Raw genomic sequence first — 22388 nt, 5'->3', positions numbered from 1 at the left:
AATTATATAAATCAAAACACAAAGTAATAAAAACACAAGCTTTTATAATGGGTCACAACTTCTTTACAAGTAGAACAAACAAACCATAGACAAATTATTTACAAGTACAGCTTTTTCTATCTCTCTGTAAAAATGTGTTTGCTTAGTTGAATATACTACTAGCTACACTTGGTTTATATATTGCCAAGTTTACATGACAATAAGAGAAAATAATAAAACCAACATATCTAGTCTAACTCCATGCTGCTTCACTACTCTATTCCAACACCTTTGAATATCTTCACAATTTTCATGGAAATGGTAATGCTTCTTTGTTCTCAAATTCCTGCGTAACAGGCTGCCACATTCCTTTTGCAAACACCCAACGCATGTGACTGTGTTGTCACTGTCAACAGATATTTGAATTTGATCATCCATTGGGTACATGTTTGTCATCCGTCGGGTTGCTTTGTTGACCATCGGTCGGGTAGCTATTTGTCATTTGACTCCATTTCACTTATACAGAATTACAAGACATCTCATATTTATAATTAATCAACATATTTTGCATATCTACTAGTAGTCAACATAACTCATATACTCCTATAGAATCTAAAAAAAGTTATTTGCAGAAATGTGCTACAATACTTATTTGTTACATAAGCTACTCACCCGGTGGATGTCAAATTATCATCCGTCGGGACTATAATAAATCATCCGTCGGGACTATAGTTAATCATCCATCGAGTACGACAAAATTCACTAAGTTAAATTTACTAAATTATTTTGTTTAATTTATCATAAAGTTTCCCAATTTGCAACCTCGAGATTTAATATTGGATTCCTTGCAATATGGGCCACCTCTAACACCGCTTTTTCAAAATTCTTGGTCAATATTAAATCTTTTAAATCCCACAAACAATTTCAAAACCTAACAAAATTAATTTTAACTAATACTCCAATTTTTTCGGCACGGCTCCTTATCCTGACCTCTGCCTGAAATTACAACAAAGTAAAAGACAGTATGGTACATTTGATAGGGAAGGAGGATTGGAAATATATATATATGGTGATATGAGAATAAAAAGCAATAGTGGCCCAATAAGGGCACTTATTTAACATTCATGACTTATATGTTGGAGATGATATATTTTCTTTGACTTTTATTTGACATCGTGTAATTCTTTTTCGTTTCAATAAAATCATGAAAATTTTTATATTATAATGCCTCTGTTTGATTAATTACTTGAATATGATCAGGTTGTCACATATCTTTATCTACAAATATCTTTTATAATATAAATATTCTTTTTAATAATTAAACCATCTTATGGGAAACCGAATATCGCAGATGCATCTATTTTTTATATATATTTTTATTATATGTATCAATTATTTTCTGAAAATCCGTACTGTAGCTAATTTATTCACTCAGGCCAAAAGCCAAACAATATTTCATTTGTGACCACGATAAAAAATATTAATTAACATTCATAGTCACCCAAACTTTTTATTTTGTTTCCTATGCATAACACAATAATTAAATGTGACTGAGCGTAGATGCATGATACCCAGTGTATGCTTACTCTAGTTAGATTTATTTGTCTAGAAATTGTCACAAACATGGATATCCATACAATCTGTGAGTATATGCTTACTCTTGTTAGACTTCATGTCTTTGGTGGAGCAAAATAGTAAATAACCTTCCAACTAATATTATATTAGTTGGTCATTTAGCGCCTCCTAGAAATCATAAGTCATATGTATATTATTACAAAAATAGAATAGGTTGATGAGGTGTATTAGGTTGAATTTAAAGTAATCTAGGTGACCAAAAATAAACTTAACTGTTCTTTATTACCAAATGTCAATGAATTATCAGGAATATTTAAGATAAACTTTCAGTTTTTACTTGTATAAGTCTAAGGGGATTATTAGTTTTCAGATGTTGATTAAACAATGAAATGACTTTTTCATCTTGTTATTGGTTTCCATCCATATAGATTTATCTTTTCTGCATTTGGTTCCACCAAAACTTGTTTTTCTATTTTTGTTTAATTAAAAAAGCTATTCTTGTATATTCTTTTTCTTATATCACCTTCAGGAACAATTGCACCTCGAGAAAATAATGCGGTTGGGACTGAAAGATCTGTTCTTATTTATGATTTTGTTTGCCAAAGGGTGGTGTGCAAAGGGAAATTCTTGTAGGTTTCTATATTTACAAGATTCATTCAGTTTGGAGCCATCAACTTCCTTTCAACCATCGTTTCCTCTCACTCAGAGTTTGTTGTCTTCAGTAAAATGAATCAACTCAATTTTTGATGTCACCGAACAATCGAAACCAGGTGAAGTACATTCTATACTTTCCGTGGGAGCTCAAAATGTCTATCTTTTGAACAATCTCTTGGCCAAAATATTGTGAACCATCAAAACTATGGAAATGGTTTACCTCCGCTTCAAACAGGAACTGTTGTGTCTGGACACGATATGGTTGTACAAGAGGCTAATGTTAAGATAAGTAAAGATGAAGTCAAGATTCCAAAATCAATGACTAAGTTTCGTCTTACTCTCATAGAAAATTATTGGAATAATCTTAAATTTAGTTATTATTTATTTTTTTTGTTTAGTAAAATAAAGCTCATGTATTTGGTTTTAAACAACAGTGACTAAGTCAGGAAGTTGCAGGCTTAGCTCCTAGTTTTTAAACAATAGTTTTATTAGGAGTTAGTGGAGTAGTGCTAACCATTTGAATAAGTCAGGAAGTTGCAGGCTTAGCTCCTAGTTTTTTGCCACCACTCTGGGTGTGTGTTGAGTATATATCTACATGTATTTGTGTCAATTTAAAAGGTGAATGACAAGATGTAGTTTTCCTTTTGCAAAACACATACATATAGCTTCTGCAATATACTTTAGTTATAGTTCTGCAATAAACTTTAGTTATAGTTCTACAAAAACGTCAAACAAGTGCTCCGACTAATATGGCATGAGGGTAAATTGAACAAGAAAGCTCACAACACGAAAGTAAAAAAAAACAGTTGACAGACTGAGCAAAAGAAATAGGATTTTATAAAGCAAGAGTGAGTCAAAAATGCCCAGCAAGTATCATAATGGTTTTCAAGGTATTAGATCAAAGAAACTTCTGGAAACAATTTTTTTTTGAATGATTTCAAAACATCTTTGTTTATTTAAAACAATTGAGCAAATAAAACATCGGCCCTCATTGGCCTTTAATCATAAATCACATTTTTCTGTAAAAAAATAGTGAACGTTTCACTGATTCATCTCTTTGAATCAAATATTTGTTTGATTTTGTACTTATAAACTATTCAAGAAGGAATGCCATTAATGGCAATCAACAATAAATTAGACTGGACACTAGAAACCAACATATGCACTATAACCTGCTGATCAGTTAGGATACAGTGCAGATCTATACCCAACTACAAAGACCCAACCAACATATGGGGTACCCAAAAAACTATGGCCTCATAATCAAGGGTCCGGTTCATACCCGGCCCTAATCGTAACCATCCAGTCCATGAAGTATTTTAATGTCGAATTATTTTGATTTCAAAACATCCCAATTCAAGGTTCGTAAATAACCCGAAAGAATGGGTATTTTCTCAAGAGAGCAATCGATAACATAGGAACAATACTGAAAGGAACTTGCATAATTAAGAGTAAATTACAGCGAAATATGAAACAGTTAACTATTTTGAACTTAGAATTGGAATGAAGTATTTGCAGTATTTTACGAGAAAAGTAAGGAATGCTTGCTTCAATTGATAAACCTCTGATCTTTAACTATCTGCCATATCACTCAGTCGTGATGTATCTGTATTTTCATTGATAGGCTACTTGACCTTTCTTGTCATTCACCATTTCAGGTTTATATCTATACTGAATCCACTCATTTCATTACTACACGTAAACAGGCTTTACTTTTACTATCTCTGTCTGGCCTTGAATGCCTCGAACTATGTAGATCTATCATAAAAGATACCATTCAATTAACTGATAATATATAATTGTCTAGTCTATACATTTCTCCTTATCTTCTACCCGCCCGATAATAACAGATTAGGATAATCTTTAATCATATAAAGTTTAATAGACACGTGGACTCATTATCCACATAACACATAAATACACAAGGCACATATCACATATTTCATATAACACATAGTCACTTAATTCATGTAGCACATAAGTTAAATCGTCAAAAGATAAGTCTCGATACAATTGGAATTGAAATCGGGTCAAAAAGAGTATTTTATTGATCAATAATCGACTCAGAATGATTCATACAACAAATGCCCTTTTGATACAAAAGAATTTAGGTCTCAAAAATATATTTAATAGAAGCAAAATATTTTTTTAAGTCTAGAGGCGTTCGTTTCGTATTAAACGGACGAACGGTCTATTTAATACAAATTTTTGAACATTTTTCAGAATAAAAATGGATCTCCAAATCATTTTATAATTAAATAATAGGGTTCGAATATCCGAATATGACTTTAAAGTAATTTTATAATAACTATCGAGCCTTAAAAATAATTTAAAATAATATTTTAAAGTTTGAAACTATTTTTCGGTATTTTTAAATCAAAATAAATAATTTAATCCAATTAAATAATCAATTAAATTTAATTAAAAACTAACTAAATTAATTAATCAATTAATATTTAAATTCATTGACTAAATAATTAAATAATTATCAACTAAATCAATTAATTAATTAATTAGGATTTATTTTAGAATTAAAAATAATTTTCAGAAAATAAATAATTAATTTTTAGAATTTAGAAATGATTTTGACTTATTTTTAAAAAGAAAAATCTGAAGCTATTGAATTCAGGTTGAATAGGATCGAAACCGGGTCAAGCAAATCAGGCAAACGGGTCTTGAAGAACTTCCGGGTCGGGTTTGAAACCGACCGGAAACTGACGACCTCGGCCGGCGATAAATTCTGGCGAGTTTTCACCCAACTCAAAATCACATGATTTTGCACCGTTTTGGACTCAGTAGTATCTATAATTATACCAGAAATTCAGACAAAGCCACCATCTCAACCACTTGAAGAATCCAACATTCCGATCAAGGTTGCCATTAAAGCCGGCAACGCGAGCTTTTTTCGGCAGTCCAAAAACAACCCTGTTCGACCTAGTTTCTCAGAAAAATCGGACTAGATTCATCTCAGCAACTAAACAGGGTTAATAAGAACAAAAACCTATCACTCGAGTACAAAATCAGATCAAAACTCAATTCCCGACTAAGCTTTCCGGCGAAATTGCGATTACATCAAAAACTCAACCAAATTTTGCAATATATACACGAAATCAAAGCTTATGAAATACATAGTCAAACTCCATAATCAAAATTAACAACAAGAATATATATCTTTCAAAAATCAAAAATAAAAATGTTCGAAAACAAAGAACTCGACTTCAGAATTCAGGGAACCGTTTGGTACAAATAACTATACGAATCAATTGCAAATCACATAGAAAAGCTATTCCAATCCTCAGAATCAATCAATAACCCAAGAATCAAAAACCTCTAAATCGAATCATAAACCCTAAAATTGAAATTTTAATTTCACTAACCTGAGATATGATTTGATGATATAAACTTGTAGAGCTCATCGAGAGCTTCAATTTTGTTACAAATACGACCTAATATGGTTTCCAGATCTGGCCGAAATCATGCCTTGATTCTCAAGAACACCAAGAATAGTTTCAGGGAATTTTCTGATTTTATTTTTATTTTCTGATTTTTATATAATAAAACAATAAATAAATATAAATAAATGGTATTTATAGTTTTAAAAAAATAATACCCGTTGGATCGTATTGGATCGATAAATTAGTTACTTAGCCGCTAAGTAACTGCAAAAATGATCCGATTTGATACCCGTATTGGATAATTATCCAGACCGGGCTTTTCATAAAACACTTTATACAAAAATAACATAATATTATCCCGTCTTTTGAGAATATGAGTTTTGTTGATTTATCGAAATGATTATCATATCGAAAATCTTGTGCCGGGACGAGCATGGGTTAAAGCGTATTCCGGATCGAAAAAGTTAAAATACGGAATATGTCCCGAATTACCAGATTAGTTTATGTAGGGGTTTTCGGAAGAGTTTCGGGTTGTAAAAATGTAAAAACAGTTGAAGTTAGACGATTCCCGACTTTATAAAATAGTTTTGTAATTATTCAGAAAATAATTAATAAATTCATAAATCATTATAAAATCATATAACACTCTAAAAATTACCAGAAAAAAATATCACAATCATCTATATTTTATTCTGGACATAATAAAATTAATATACTCATATTTTATCATATATAACATCCAAATATCAACACCATTCATCCGATAATTGACCAAAAATCACATAATAATCATTTAATAATCATTTATTGATAAAAATAATTATGCGCTATGTCCCGGATGTTACATCCTTCCCCCCTTAAAAGGATTCTGTCCTCAGGTTCATACTAAGGATCAGATAATGATACATTCAAGTATCTCACTTCCATTTTCTCAGGTTGATATTTCCATCTTACAACTTTTCATAAACTTTAACGTACAATGTCAATCATTCCTCAACAGCCTCTCGCTAACATCATAATCTATTTGTTGCTTATAGAACTCCACTCAGGTCTCCATTTTATATATAACGGAGCTAAATTTCTCTTCCTGGGTATACACATATAAACACCCTATGAACCTGCTATACGGGTGGTGGTGAAGCCAACTCACTTTCACTTATCCTGCCTATTTTATTGTCTCAAAAGGACCAGCATAACGTATCTTAATTCTATTTTCCTTCTAATTCTAGTAATTTGTGCTTATGAACATTTCCGATAGTTATTGATGGTTGAATTTCATTCCCACACGTCTCTTGGTTCAATAGACCTAGTTCATAATCGCTTTCAATTGTATTCAAGGTTCTTTCATCGTTCTCTTAATCTTCTTGTCCATCTGCGCATGGTATACTGAAACTCTGATGTATTTGATTTCCAACATTCCTGAAATTATTTCAAAATTAAGAATTAACGAGAAAATCCTGAGTGGATATGATTAACGCACAAACGTATCATCATACCTTACTTCCCTTGAATCAAAATCGAGTAGAGAGATTTACTAACCTGGAGGCATCACCTGCATATTCCAACCCATATTATCATTTATTTTGGTTCCAAGGAGTCCTTATATGGAACTAAATGAAATGTTCTTCCTTGACATGTAGTCACATATAACGTTTATTCTTTTCTTTATGTCATATTATCAGAAAGTCTTTTTTGACATCTATGTCTTGTACTATATTCTTGAAGTAACATGAATCCCTTGAGTCAATGATGTTTACCCAAATTCTTCTCTTTTAGTTCTTCTTTCTTAATGCTCGTTCAACTAGGAGTGGTATATATTGTTTTGGTTCGACATAATTCACCGTATTCTAAATATTTTTGTCACATCTCCAATCAAATAGTATTGACCATTTACAATCAATTCCTGGATCTGATGACGTATCACCATTTCTTCAAGCAGCAACTAACCCACTTATTGGACAAGTTGTGCATTAATAAAAGAGAATGACTAGGTTTGGGAGAACCTATCAATAATGATTCAACTAACGTTTTCCTCTATTTTCTCTTCCTGTCTGGTCACTAGATATTTCTTTTAGCCCTCGGTACTTAATCGTATTCCTGGGATAAATTCCCTATCTCAATTTACAAATGTTTTATCAAATTCTTCAATTTACTTCTGTCGAAAAATATTAGATTAATTAATAATATTGATCGATCCCAATCCATACTTGAATCTGATGGCGCACCACAATCTCCTTGTAGCAATATCAACTTATTCTTCAGGTAAAGTATTTGTTAATAAAAGGATGGGTAGGTTTAGTTAACCTATCCTTAATAATTTAAATAACAATTGCTTCATTTCTGGTTTTCAAGTGATTCTCGATATCGCCCCTTAACGAGCTATATTCATTTTTGAAAAGTTTGCGGTAATAGGTTCACCCTCTGATGCTGGCTTTGATTCTTCAATAAATATGACATTTACTTATATGTCCATCTATTTCCATTCTTATGCCATGTCAATCAATACCTTCATTTAACTTTCCATAATTAATCGCAATCTTCGAATGAATTTCCTATCTCCAAATATTGGCGTCTCACTCCATGCTTTACATTAGCTCTGGCATCCTCTCATTCATAACTTTCTTATATCCTGAACAATCTTATAAAATTTCTTTATCATCCTTTTGATTCCACTTTCCTTTCTAGCCAAGTTCTCCATTCTCATGACTCATTGTCTCTTCTTAACATAAGTGATTCCTTCTTTCTAGTTGTACTGATTTGGTTATTACAAGATAAGTCATTATGAGGCTAATACTGGAATGAAAGCTTTTGATAATTATTTGAATTCTTGTCGATCAAACTATCAAAATCCATTGACAGCTACTTTCTTAGCCTTACTCACATAATTACTAATCCCACAACTTTCATTTTTTAATCCACTCCAACTATTCTCTGTCACATATTTGGCTTCTTCGCATTGAAGATATGTTTTAAATTATTGAGGTCTATGCCCGTTATACATCATCTTTCCTGCATAATCAAGACATCTCATTCTTTACTTCACATGCCAAAATTGTCAGCTTATATCATACATCAAATACTTGTATTCGTGAGTTCTCCGGTATTTTGGTAATAATTCTTATTACATCGTCGTTCTATATTGGTATACCTTCAAATCCTTGAATAAAATCTTATTACAGATGATAAAATTTCTTTAATCATCTAACAGCATCCATATTAGCGTATTTTCTGATTTCTTCTTTATTCAACCTCTCTTCTTCATTCTCTTCCTTCCTTCTCTTGGGTCTTATCTTGACCCTTGGGTTCTTGAAAACATTCTTCTCACTTGCATGTGCAAATAACATTTTAATTCTCTTATCTATTACAAAGGCATATTTATCCAGTTAAAGCCTCATACATTTGCAGTAGCGTTGCGCTAATTCCGTTAAACTTCTGAATTCTACTGGTGTCCTTACTTCCTCCAAATTCCTCATTGCTTTAATTTCTGATCTGAAAATCACATCAGAATTTGACTTAATCTAATTGAAATCGATTTCCATCTAACTGACCATAAGTTGGTAAAATTAACCAATTAACTCTTTTAATTGATCAATCAAACCAAGTGATGACTAGCTAGAAGAAATCAGAGACCAATTATATAAAGTCAGTTTGGTTACAACCACTTCTTTCAAGGACCGAGATCGCAATCATTTGGAGTATCAACATGAATATTAATAACACACGGAAGTATACTTTTGCCTTTAAAGTAGGGTATTATATATATATTTTAAAAAAAAATTGGGCAGCATCTCCCCTTCATTAGAGACTACCAGTCAGACTCAAGCCGACATGAACAATCAACCAAACAATCAACCACCATGAACTCATCATTTCATCATACTTAGGAACACATCATACTGATATATGTTCATAAATCCATTCTAAAAAAATCTTTTAATCTTATTTTCAATGGCTCATACATGTATATGGATGCTTTTAAGAACCTATACTGCAGCTTTCAACTGATAAAATAAATCCTCTACCCTTGAGAATATATGCTTCTGGATTACCAACATATGGTTTCAACCAACATTATCATAATATGAGAGAATTCATTTAGTTTCAAAGCATTACTTCTTAAGAAATTTCACAATTGGATCCCCATTTCTTCATTTCTACTTATGTCTTTCTATACGGAACCGTCATCGCTGGTTCAGCTATGAGCGTCAAATTTACCATAACTCACTTACTTGAGTTGAACATCCTAACAATTCTTTGAAGAACACGCTCAAAATTTATTTGTAACAAGAATTTCTTTGATCTTGAATCTTCATAACAAATATCTTCCACATGTTTAAGGTACGCTTCATCTTCACAATATATTAATCGACTATCTGGTTATTATTAAGAATTCCTTCATGTTGTCCCGTCAATTATTTCCCTCGCTTGATGTACCACTACAAAAAAAAACGGCTAAATACAACCGCCTAAAAAATGGTTGTATTTAGTTAAATACAACCGGATCCGGTTATATTTAGCTAAATACGACCGGTTTTTGGACCGGTTATATTCGCTCGAGTCATATTTAGTAAATCGGTTGTATTTAGTACTAAATACGACCGAATAATACAAGCGGCTAAATACAACCGCTTAAATACAACCGGCTAAATACAACCGCTTCCTGTCAAATTTATTTTTTCAGATAAAATTCGAATATCCCGCCCAAATATTTAAATTTAATGACAAAATTCAAAAACCCCGCCCAGTTATTAAATTCAACCGTATTTGGTCTAAAATAGGATTCTAAATACTACACTATATGGTTGAATTCACGCACACCAATTTTTTTTAAAAAAACTCGCCGGAAACTGGAAAATAGCCGAATCCCGGTGAGCTTCCCATAATCCGGCAAGATTCCGGCAGCCTAAAACTAAACTAAATTGCCATTTTCAAGAGAAATTGAACCTGCCAAATAGTAGAGCATATCATTTTTCCTCTTTTAGGACAAATCTCACAGCCATATGAAATTACACTTGGCTGTCTCCATGTTAACTCCATCAATCTGGACAAACCCATTCTCCACATTTGCATTTGATGCCGGAAGCCCAATCACAACTACTTGCTACTCCAACTCAGTATTCATATTCTTATTCAAACCCCCTACCCTGCAAACCAGCTTCTCCTGCCAAGAAACAGTTGAACCCCAATTTTTTCGAGGATTTCATCATCAACACCAACATCTGGGTTATTTCCATTTTCAGCGTCTAGCGCCACTACATCAAAATTAATCACCACATCCCCACTAAAAATAGCTCAATATGTCTCTGAATAGGTCCTAAGCCCATGTCCTAGTTTTACAAAATACATTTAATGTGATAAAATGTGTGCGTTTGCCATTTTTATCACTTCTTCTCCATAAAGAATACAAACAAGACGGAGAATTTTTCTTTACTATCTATCCATTTACATATGTAAACCTAGGCAAGATGTTGTTGCTGGTTTGATAGAAAAAATATACAATCGGAATGTTTCCGACGAGTTTTTTCTTGTGCGGGTGAAGGAGTGATTTTGTGAGGGTGAAAGAAACAGGGGAAGGGGTTGTACAGGGGTGTCGGGGGTGGGGGTTATAATATTTTGTTTTATAATTTTTTATTTTCTTGACTTGTAATCTAAAATTGACCGTTGGATTAAGTTTTATAGTTAAATTTAGTACGTTGATTCTTATTTACACGGATCGCTGACATGACATTAAATTCAACTGCATTCGGTTGAATTTAAGAGTGCCAATTTAAATATTTATATTAATATAATTAGAATTTCTTATGGAGGGATTTAGGAAATTATACCTTATTTGGTAAAAAAAATTAAAATCTAGTGATTAAAAATTCATAATATTTTGTATATAACTCATTTGTTTCAACTATTTAAACATCTGTAGGTTTGGATCATTCATAAAAAAGTTTTAAAAAAATCAAAACACTAGTATGGGACTAAATACTAGGAACCAAATACATTTATTTTTTTCTGAAAATTTTATCATATCACTAAAATATATAGATCTTGACATCCTTACTGTTAGATCATTCATAAACATTTTTAAAAAAATCGAAATATCAGTATCAGACTAAACACTATTTAGAAGTACTAGTCAAACTACTAGTTGACAGTTTAAATAACAAACCAAATACATTTATTTTTTTTAAAATTTTTTATCACATTACTAATATATATAGATCTTCAAATCCTTACGGTTGGATCATTCATAAATTATTTTGAAAAAATCAAAACATTAATATTTCTTTTTTAACAATCAACTAGTAATTTGACCAGTACTTCTAACTAGTATTTAATCCCATATTGATGTTTCGACATTTTCAAAAATATTAATAAATGATCCAACTGTACGAATATCAAGATCTATATATTTTAGTGATATGACAAAAGTTTTAGAAAAAAATAAATATATTTGGTTTGCATTTTTAACAGTCAACTAATAATTTGACATGTACTTCTAACTAGTGTTTAATCCCATATTGATGATTCGTTATTTTTAAAAATATTAATGAATGATCCAATCGTACGGATGTCAAGATCAGTAAATTTTAGTGATATGACAAAAATTTAGAAAAAAAATAAATATATTTGGTTTGCTTTTTTAACAGTCAACTAGTAATTTAACCCGTACTTCTAACTAGTGTTTAATCCCATATTGATTATTCGATATTTTTAAAAATATTAATGAATAATCCAACTGTACGGATGTCAAGATCTGTATATTTCAGTGATATGACAAAAAATTTAGAAAAAAATAAATATATTTGGTTTGCTTTCTTAACAGTCAAAAAGTAGTTTGACCATTACTTCTAACCAGTGTTTAATCCCATATTGATGATTCGATATTTCTAAAAATATTAATGAATGATCCAACCGTACGGATGTCAAGATCAGTAAATTTTAGTGATATGACAAAAATTTTAGAAAAAAATAAATATATTTGGTTTGCTTTTTTAACAGTCAACTAGTAATTTGACCCGTACTTCTAACAAGTGTTTAATCCCATATTGATGATTCAATATTTTTAAAAATATTAATGAATGATCCAGCCGTACGGATGCCAAGATCTGTATATTTTAGTGACATGACAAAAATTTTAGGAAAAAATAAATATATTTGGTTTACTTTTTTAATAGTCAAAAAGTAGTTTGACGAGTACTTCTAACTAGTGTTTAATCCCATATTGATGATTCGATATTTTTAAAAATATTAATGAATGATCCAACCATACGGATGTCAAGATCAGTAAATTTTAGTGATATGACAAAAAATTTAGAAAAAATAAATATATATGGTTTGCTTTTTTAACATTCAACTAGTAATTTGACCCGTACTTCTAACTAGTGTTTAATCCCATATTGATGATTCGATATTTCTAAAAATATTAATGAATGATCCAACCGTACGGATGTCAAGATCTATATATTTTAGTGATATGACAAAAAATTTAGAAAAAATAAATATATTTTGTTTGCCTTTTTAATAGTCAAAAAGTAGTTTGACCACTACTTCTAACTAGTGTTTGATCCCATATTGATGATTCGATATTTTTAAAAATATTAATGAATGATCCAACCATACGGATGTCAAGATCAGTAAATTTTAGTAATATGACAAAAAATTTAGAAAAAAAATAAATATATTTGGTTTGCTTTTTTAACAGTCAACTAGTAATTTGACCCGTACTTCTAACTAGTGTTTAATCCCATATTGATGATTCGATATATTTAAAAATATTAATGAATGATTCAACCGTAGGGATGTCAAGATCTGTATATTTTAGTGATATGACAAAAAATTTAGAAAAAAAAATATATTTGGTTTACTTTTTTAAGAGTCAAAAAGTAGTTTGACCAGTACTTCTAACTAGTATTTAATCCCATATTGATGATTCGATATTTTTAAAAATATTAATGAATGATCCAACCGTTCGAATGTCAAGATCTGTATATTTTAGTGATATGACAAAAATTTTAGAAAAAAATAAATATATTTGGTTTGTTTTTTAAAAGTCAACTAGTAATTTGACCCGTACTACTAACTAGTGTTTAATCTCATATTGATGATTCGATATTTTTAAAAATATTAATGAATGATCAAACCGTACGGATGTCAAGATCTGTATATTTTAGTGATATGACAAAAATTTTAGAAAAAAATAAATATATTGAGTTTGCTTTTTTAACAGTCAACTAGTAATTTCAGCCGTACTTCTAACTAGTGTTTAATCCCATATTGATGATTCGATATTTTTAAAAATATTAATGAATGATCCAACCATACGGATGTCAAGATCTGTATATTTTAGTGATATGACAAAAAATTTAGAAAAAAATAAATATATTTGGTTTACTTTTTTAACAGTTAAAAAGTAGTTTGACAAGTACTTCTAACTAGTGTTTAATCCCATATTGATGATTCGATATTTTTAAAAATATTAATGAATGATCCAACCGTACGGATGTCAAGATCAGTAAATTTTAGTGATATGACAAAAATTTTAGAAAGAAATAAATATATTTGATTTGTTTTTTTAACAGTCAACTAGTAATTTGACCCGTAATTCTAACTAGTGTTTAATCCCATATTGATGTTTCAATATTTTTAAAAATATTAATGAATGATCTAACCGTACGGATGTCTAAATAGTTGAAATTTAAATATTCAAATTACTTACATTTTTCCGCAAACTTTTCTTTTTGACAATTTTCATATCCGTATAGTTGGATTATAATTTAAAAATAATTACAAAATAAATTGAAACTCAAACTATAATTATTAATTGAACGATAAATATCTAGCTACCATAATAATCCTTTTTGCAAGAACTAAAATATAAATTTCATGTAAATTTTATTTTATATTTTTTTCCAGAAATTTTCCGCCATTTTTAAAAATAATTCGACCGAAATCGGTTGAATTTAGTATAAAATTTGTTGGCGCGAAAATTCCCTCCATTTCTTGGCAAGGCTAAATTCGACCGAATACGGTTTAATTTAGGAGCACGGCTAAACTCAATCATATACGGTTGCATATAAACACGGTTGTATTTATTCGGTTGTAATTAGTAAGGCTAAATTCGACCGAATGCGGTTGCATTTAGGAGCACGCCTAAACTCAACCATATACGGTTGTATATAAATACGGTTGTATTTATTCGGTTGTAATTAGTACTAAATTCGACCGCGTAAATATGACCGTATTTAAATACAACCGCATGTTGTTGTATTTAGCCGCACCCTTAATTTCAACCGAAACGGTTGAATTTGATGTCGGTTGTATTTGTGCGGTTGTATTTAGTCTTGTTTTCTTGTAGTGTACGCAACTTTACTTTCTTATTTTTATGATTAGTTTACCTCATACAGTTTGCTAACTACTCTAATTCATGCTCATAATCTTAGACTTGCAGCATATCACGTATACAGATTTCTGATCCTGATTTGATGTCGTCGTGACAACCACGTTATTGGCATAATGATTCGTATATGTCCACCATTTATTGGCTTGCAATCATCTTTATACTCAATAAGTAATTCAATCTGCTACACGAGGTTATTTCACTTCTTTTCGAACGCTCAAAGAGTAGACTTTACACAAGAAGAGAATTTGTGTATATGATTCTGATTGGAAAACTCTTTTGTAAAGAATAAGAGTACAAGGAAACAATCAGAAGGATCCATAAATCAATAAGTCATAATTGAAGAGGAAAGAATGAATAATGATCCAGATAGGAATGAGACAACCATATTTGTAATCAAGATGGTCAATCTTTCATACTATATGGCATACAACACATGATTAGGTGGCGTCCCACCAGACTCTTCATCGTTTCGACAAAGCGTCACATCATAACACTGTTTGTCTCAATCAAAAACAAAATATTCTGAGAAGAGAAATAATTTGAAAGGGATACAATAATTTTTCTTTCTTTCTTGTCTCATATATCTATCACTGAGAGAAGCTCATACGTATTCAAGAGTCAAGAGGAGTATACGCAGTCGTGGAAAAGAATGACACCGTTGGTCGCCATTTACGCTTCGCTGATGCATACTTTTAGGGCAAGCTCGAGTAACAGATGCCAGATCCACGTCAGATGATAGATTCAAAATATCTTCTGGAAATACCTTTAACGTTTTAAAAATCTGAGCATAACTATCTTCTCATTCGATTTGCCGTCATCACTTCTTGCTTCATCCCAGCCATGTAAATCTGGTATTTTTAGCATCATGCTTCTATGTTTGATACTTTAATAATTTGACTATAATCGCGTTCTTACAGAATTTATAATCATAATTTCTAATTTCTTCTATACCGCGTAGCGTAATCATTAATCCTGCAATGTCTCGACTCCGTCGATAGAATTATTATTCTTCTTCAATCGTCTGGAAGATTCCTCCATTTTCTTCGATCATCCCTGAGCTTCTTTTGGGTCAACGAACCCATTTTAAACTTTAATAATTCCATAAATTGAATAAATAACGTTTCCACACGTTGATTTGATTGTTGATATTATTGACCCATGTTTGCACTCTCCTTCCGAGGAAATTTTAAACCCCTCCATATTAGTGGCTCGACTTGGCCCTCTGACTAACAATACTGAGTTCAATCAAACATTCTTTCGGGTAATCAAATACTTATAACAATAAGAACTCAAATAGTAATTTAACAACCAAATTTTAAAAACTTATTCTGTTTAAAGAACTTTTAGAAATTCTGATAAGAAAATCTTTTTCCGAAAACTTGTTTTAGAATTTTGAAAATCAAACATCTGATCGTCCTTACTATATGAGTTGGTTGCTTTTCTCCTCAACCACAACAAGGTATCTAATTGAGGAAACAACCACCTAAGGGTTCATTCACTCCAATATCTCTTCTGCTTTTTTTTTGAATCCATTTCACCTTCACTAGTCACCAAAAACTTCATATACCACTGCATACAGCTTCATTCGTAACTCTAACTCCAATGTTGACATCTGGTATTATCTTAGATACTTTCATCGTCATCCTTTATGTCATATTTACATCCAGTTAACGCAATTCAACATTTTATCTACAAATAAAAGCGTATCTTCTTGTTAATCTTCAGTATATCTAATAAAGTAGATATCATTACTTGTGCAGCACCCGAAAATGATAAGAAGCTTTTCGCCACAGTGGTGCCTTTAAACTCGCGACGTTGGCTCTTTGTCAGCTTCAATCAACTCGTTACCTCCAGTCTGAAACTTGTCCTACTACATAATTCTAAGTTGGATCATCCTAAAATTCATCTATCTTTTCTTATACGAAGTTTTCACGCGAATCAATCACCTTCTTTAAAACCATATAAAAGCAGGGTGATTTACCCATTCTCCGTCGAGCTGTTGATTTTTCATAACCATAGGATCTGGGTACTCAACATATCTATATCGTCAACATACTCTCCTTCCACTTATCATAACAATATCCTATCTTACTAATCCATATCAGATATGCCAAACTTAACTCACACTCAACTTGAACTCAAAATGAGTATACTTAGGGTCTTCCTCATCTTATATGACTTGTCAATCCTATCTTACTTCCACCTATTCTTATTTCAGGGACCAATAATATGTGGCTCTGATGCCAGCTGTAACACCCCCAAATTCGGGGTTAGGATTGGGTGTCACTAAACAACTTTAAACAATATAATCCTGTATATTAAAACGAATATACAGACAACCCCTCATTATTCTGGATTGCTTACAGGTTATGGTATGAAACAAGAATCTAAACTTCTAAAATTATAATATCTAAATACAATTTCATTACCTCTTTACTAATTTCCTCGTATTGATCACTCTAAAACCCCCAAATTCCTTCAGCTGGAATCTCTTCAATTTTGCTGTCTATTGAAAGGTATTCACTTTTGCCCTCATTTGATACTAAAAGAAATATGATTTCACAAAGCAAGAGTGAGCCAAAAATGCCCAGCAAGTATCATAATGGTTTTCCAGGTATTAGATCAAAGAAACTTCTAGAAATAATTTTTTTGAATGATTTCAAAACATCTTTGTTTATTTAAAACAGTTGAGCGAATAAAATATCGGCCCACATTGGCCTTTAATCATAAATCACATATTTTTGTAAAAGAACAGTGAATGTTTCACTGATTCAACTCTTTAAATCAAATCTTTGTTTGATTTTGTAATTATAAACTATTCAAGAAGGAATGTCATTAATGGAAATCAACAATAAATTAGACTAGACACTAGAAACCAACATATGCACTATAATCTGCTGATCAGTAAGGATACAGTGCGGATCTATTCCCAACTGCATAGACCCAACCAACATATGGGCTACCCAGGCAACTATGGTCTCATAATCAATGGTCCAGTTCATACCCAGCCCGAATCGTAACCATCAAGTCCGTGGAGTATTTTGATGTCAAATCATTTTGATTTTCAAAACATCCCAATTCAGGGTTCGCAAATAACCCGAAAGAATGGGTATTTGCTCAAGAGAGCAATCGACAACATATGAACAATAATTAAAGGAACTTACATAATTAAGTGTAAATTGCAGTGAAATATAAAATAGTTAACTATTCTAAACTTAGAATAGGAATGAAGTATTTGTAGTATTTTACGAGAAAAGTAAGGAATACTTGCCTCAATTGACAAACCTCTGATCTTTAACAATCTGCCATATCAACTCAGTCCTGATGTATCTATATTTTCATTGACAGGCTACTTGACCTTTCTTGTCATTCACCATTTCAGGTTTATATCTATTCTGAATCTAGTTGTTTCATTACTACACATAAACATGCTTTACTTTTACTATCTCTGTCTGGCCTTGAATGCCTCGAACTATGTAGATCTATCATAAAAAATATCATTCAATTAACTGACAATATATAATTATCTAGTCCATACATTTTCCTTATCGTCTACCCGCCCGATAATAACAGATAAGGATCATCTTTGATCATATAAAGTTTAATGGACACGTAGACTCATTATCCACATAACACATAAACACACAAGGCACATATCACATATTTCATATAACACTAGTCACATAATTCGTGTAGTACATAAGTTAAATCGTCAAAAGACAAGTCTCGATACGATTAAAATTGAAATCGGGTCAAAATGAGTATTTTATTGATCAATAACCGACTCGGAATGATTCATTCAACAAACGCCCTTTTGATACAAAAGAATTTAGGTCTCGAAAATATTTTTAACAGAAGCAAAATATTTTTCTGAGTCTAGAGGCGTTCGTTTCGTATTAAACGGACAAACGGTCTATTTAATACGAATTTTTGAACATTTTTCGGAATTAAAACGGATCTCCGAATCATTTTATAATTAAATAATAGGGTTCCAATACCCGAATATGACTTTAAAATAATTTTATAATAATTATTGAGCCTTGAAAATAATTTAATATAATATTTTAAAGTTCAAAACTATTTTTCAGAATTTTTAAATCAAAATAAATAATTAAATCAAATTAAATAATCAAATTAAATTAATTAACACCTAATTAAATTAATTAATCAATTAATATTTAAATAATTGACTAATTAAATAATTAATTATCAACTAAAGTCAATTAATTAATTAATTAAGATTTATTTTAGAATTAAAAATAATTTTCAAAAAATAAATAATGAATTTTTAGAATTTAGAAATGATTTTGACTTATTTTTAAAAAGAAAAATCTGCAGAAGCAGATTTATAGAAATTGAATTCAGGTTGAATGGGATCAAAACCGGGTCAAGAAAAAATCATGCAAACGCATCCTGAAGAACTTTCGGGTCGGGTTTGAAGCCAACCGGAAACCGGGTCAAGGAAATCAGACAAACGCGTCTTGAATTCTGGCAAGTTCTAACCCAACTCAAAATCACATGATTTTGCACCATTTTGGACTCAGTAGTATCTATAATTATACCAGAAATTCAGACAAAGCCACCGGTATCTTAACCACTCGAAGAATCCAACATTCCGATCAAGGCTGCCATTAAAGCCGGCAACGCGAGCTTTTTCCGGCAGTCCAAAAACAACCCCGTTCGCCCTGGTTTCTCAGAGAAATCGGTCTAGAATCGTCTCAGCAATTCAACAGAGTTAATAAGAACAACAACCTATCACTCGAGTACAAAATTCGATCAAAACTCAATTCCCGACTAAGCTTTCTGGCGAAATTCTGATTACATCAAAAACTCAACCAAATTTTGCAATATATACACGAAATCAAAGCTTATTAAACACATAATCAAACTCTATAATCAAAATTAACAGCAAGAATATATATCTTTCGAAAATCAAAAATAAAATTGTTCAGAAACAAGGAACTCGACTTCACACTTCAGGGAACCGTTTGGTACAAATAACTATACGAATCAATTACAAATCACATAGAGAAGCTATTCCAATCCTCAAAATCAATCAATAACCCAAGAATCAAAAACCCCCAAATCGAATCATAAACCCTAAAATTGAAATTTTAATTTCACTAACTTGAGATATGATTTGATGATATAAACTTGTAGAGCTAATCGAGAGCTTAAATTTGGTTAGAAATACGACCTAATTTGGTTTCCAGATCAGGCCGAAATTTTGCCTTGATTCTCATGAACACCAAGAATAGTTTCAGGGAATTTTCTGATTTTTATTTTTATTTTCTGATTTTTATATAATAAAATAATAATTAAATATAAATAAATGGTATTTATAGTTTTAAAAAAATAATACTTGTTGGATCGTATTGGATCGATAAATTAGTTACTTAGCCGCTATGTAACTGCAAAAATGATCCGATTTGATACCCGTATTGGATAATTATCCAGACCGGGCTTTTTATAAAATACTTTATCGAAATGATTATCGAATCGAAAATCTTGTGCCGGGACGCGCACGGGTCAAACCGTATTCCGGATCGAAAAAGTTAAAACACTCCAAAGATTACTAGAAAAATAGTTAGACGATTCCCGACTTTATAAAAATAGTTTCGTAATTATTCAGAAAATAATTAATAAATTCATAAATCATTATAAAATCATACAACACTACAAAAATTACCAGAAAAAATATCACAAACATCTATATTTTATTCTGGACATAATAAAATTAATATACACACATTTTATCATATATAAACATCCAAATATCAACACCATACATGGGATAATTCACCAAAAATCACATAATAATCATTTAATAATCATTTATTGATAAAAATAATTACGCGCTATGTCCCGGATGTTACATGTAGTATGGGATGCATGTGTAGTATGGGGCTGCCGAGAAATATGAGATAGAGTGGCATAAGGCCATGTAGAACGAGATAGGATTATGGGTGATTACGTGCACTAGGGACAGAAGTGCTCCAGTGAATCATAAACTCTAAAATCGAAATTTTAATTTTACTAACCTGATATATGATTTGATGATATAAACTTGTAGAGCTCATCGAGAGCTTAAATTTGGTTACAAATACGATCTAATTTGGTTTCCAGGTCAGGCCGAAATCATGCTTTGATTCTCATGAACACCAAGAATAGTTTCAGGGAATTTTCTGATTTTTATATAATAAAACAATAATTAAATATAAATAAATGGTATTTATAGTTATAAAAAAATAATACCCGTTGGATCGTATTGGATCGATAAATTAGTTACTTAGCCGCTAAGTAACTGTAAAAATGATCCGATTTGATACCCGTATTGGATAATTATCCAGACCAGGCTTTTTATAAAACACTTTATCGAAATGATTATCGAATCGAAAATCTTGCGCCGGGACGCGCACGGGTCAAACCGTATTCCGGATCGAAAAACTTAAAACACTCCAAAGATTACCAGAAAAATAGTTAGACGATTCCCGACTTTATAAAATAGTTTCGTAATTATTCAGAAAATAATTAATAAAGTCATAAATCATTATAAAATCATACAACACTACAAAAATTACCAGAAAAAATATCACAAACATCTATATTTTATTATGGACATAATAAAATTAATATACACACATTTTATCATATATAAACATCCAGATATCAACACCATACATCGGATAATTCACCAAAAATCATATAATAATCACATAATAATCATTTACTGATAAAAATAATTACGCGCTATGTCCCGGATGTTACATGTAGTATGGGATGCATGTGTAGTATGGGGCTGCCGAGAAACATGAGATAGAGTGGTAGCATTACATGATAAGAATTGTGAATTTTTTTAAGAACTTAAGTAGCATTACATGTTTATAGCTTCATGCATGTACTGGCACATCAGATTCTTAGATTGATTAAATTGGTTTTTACTTGCAGCATTACATGGAAAAATATGGAAAACAGTGACCTGGCTGTCCTTCATGTATGTATTTCTGACTTGAAGCGGTGAAATTTACTTCAGTAAAGGACAGGTTTAGTCAAAGGAAACAACTGGGAGAAAGAATCGTGACAAACAAACATTATGTATTTCTTTTAAGATTTCTAGTTTTTAGGATAAGACTGTTTCTTGTTATGAGATTTCTAGGTTACCAAATAAACAAACAATTTGCCCAAGGAGGATAAATCATTCAAAAAAAAAATTAAAAAATGAATTTTAGAACTATAATTTATAGCTGCCTTAAAATGCGTGTCAAGGATTTGAAAAAAATATATAGAGAAATGAGGGGAACACATGTAGTATATTTTATTCGGTTATGATCTATTTAGTTTTTTCTCAACAACATAATTAGAATAGTTTAATAATTCTTAATAGATAGCTC

At 31.1% G+C, this 22388-nt stretch overlaps 1 protein-coding gene across 1 annotated transcript in view; it reads left to right on the top strand.

The window, feature by feature from the left end:
* LOC141671004 (zinc finger CCCH domain-containing protein 36-like) overlaps positions 1–22172 on the top strand; it is a 163048-nt gene extending 140876 nt beyond the window's left edge. Inside the window, exon 3 of the mRNA XM_074477068.1 lies at positions 21946–22172. Coding sequence (XP_074333169.1) covers positions 21946–21975 — 30 coding nt within the window. The 3' untranslated portion in view covers positions 21976–22172. The remainder of the gene's footprint in view (positions 1–21945) is intronic.
* The last annotated feature ends 216 nt before the right edge of the window (positions 22173–22388 follow it).

This window comes from Apium graveolens, chromosome 7 (genome assembly GCF_009905375.1).
Source record: "Apium graveolens cultivar Ventura chromosome 7, ASM990537v1, whole genome shotgun sequence".
In the NCBI taxonomy this organism is placed as follows: Eukaryota; Viridiplantae; Streptophyta; class Magnoliopsida; order Apiales; family Apiaceae; genus Apium; species Apium graveolens.
The sequence above is the reverse complement of the archived record's forward strand: the minus strand, read 5'-3'. Positions and strand labels throughout refer to the sequence as shown.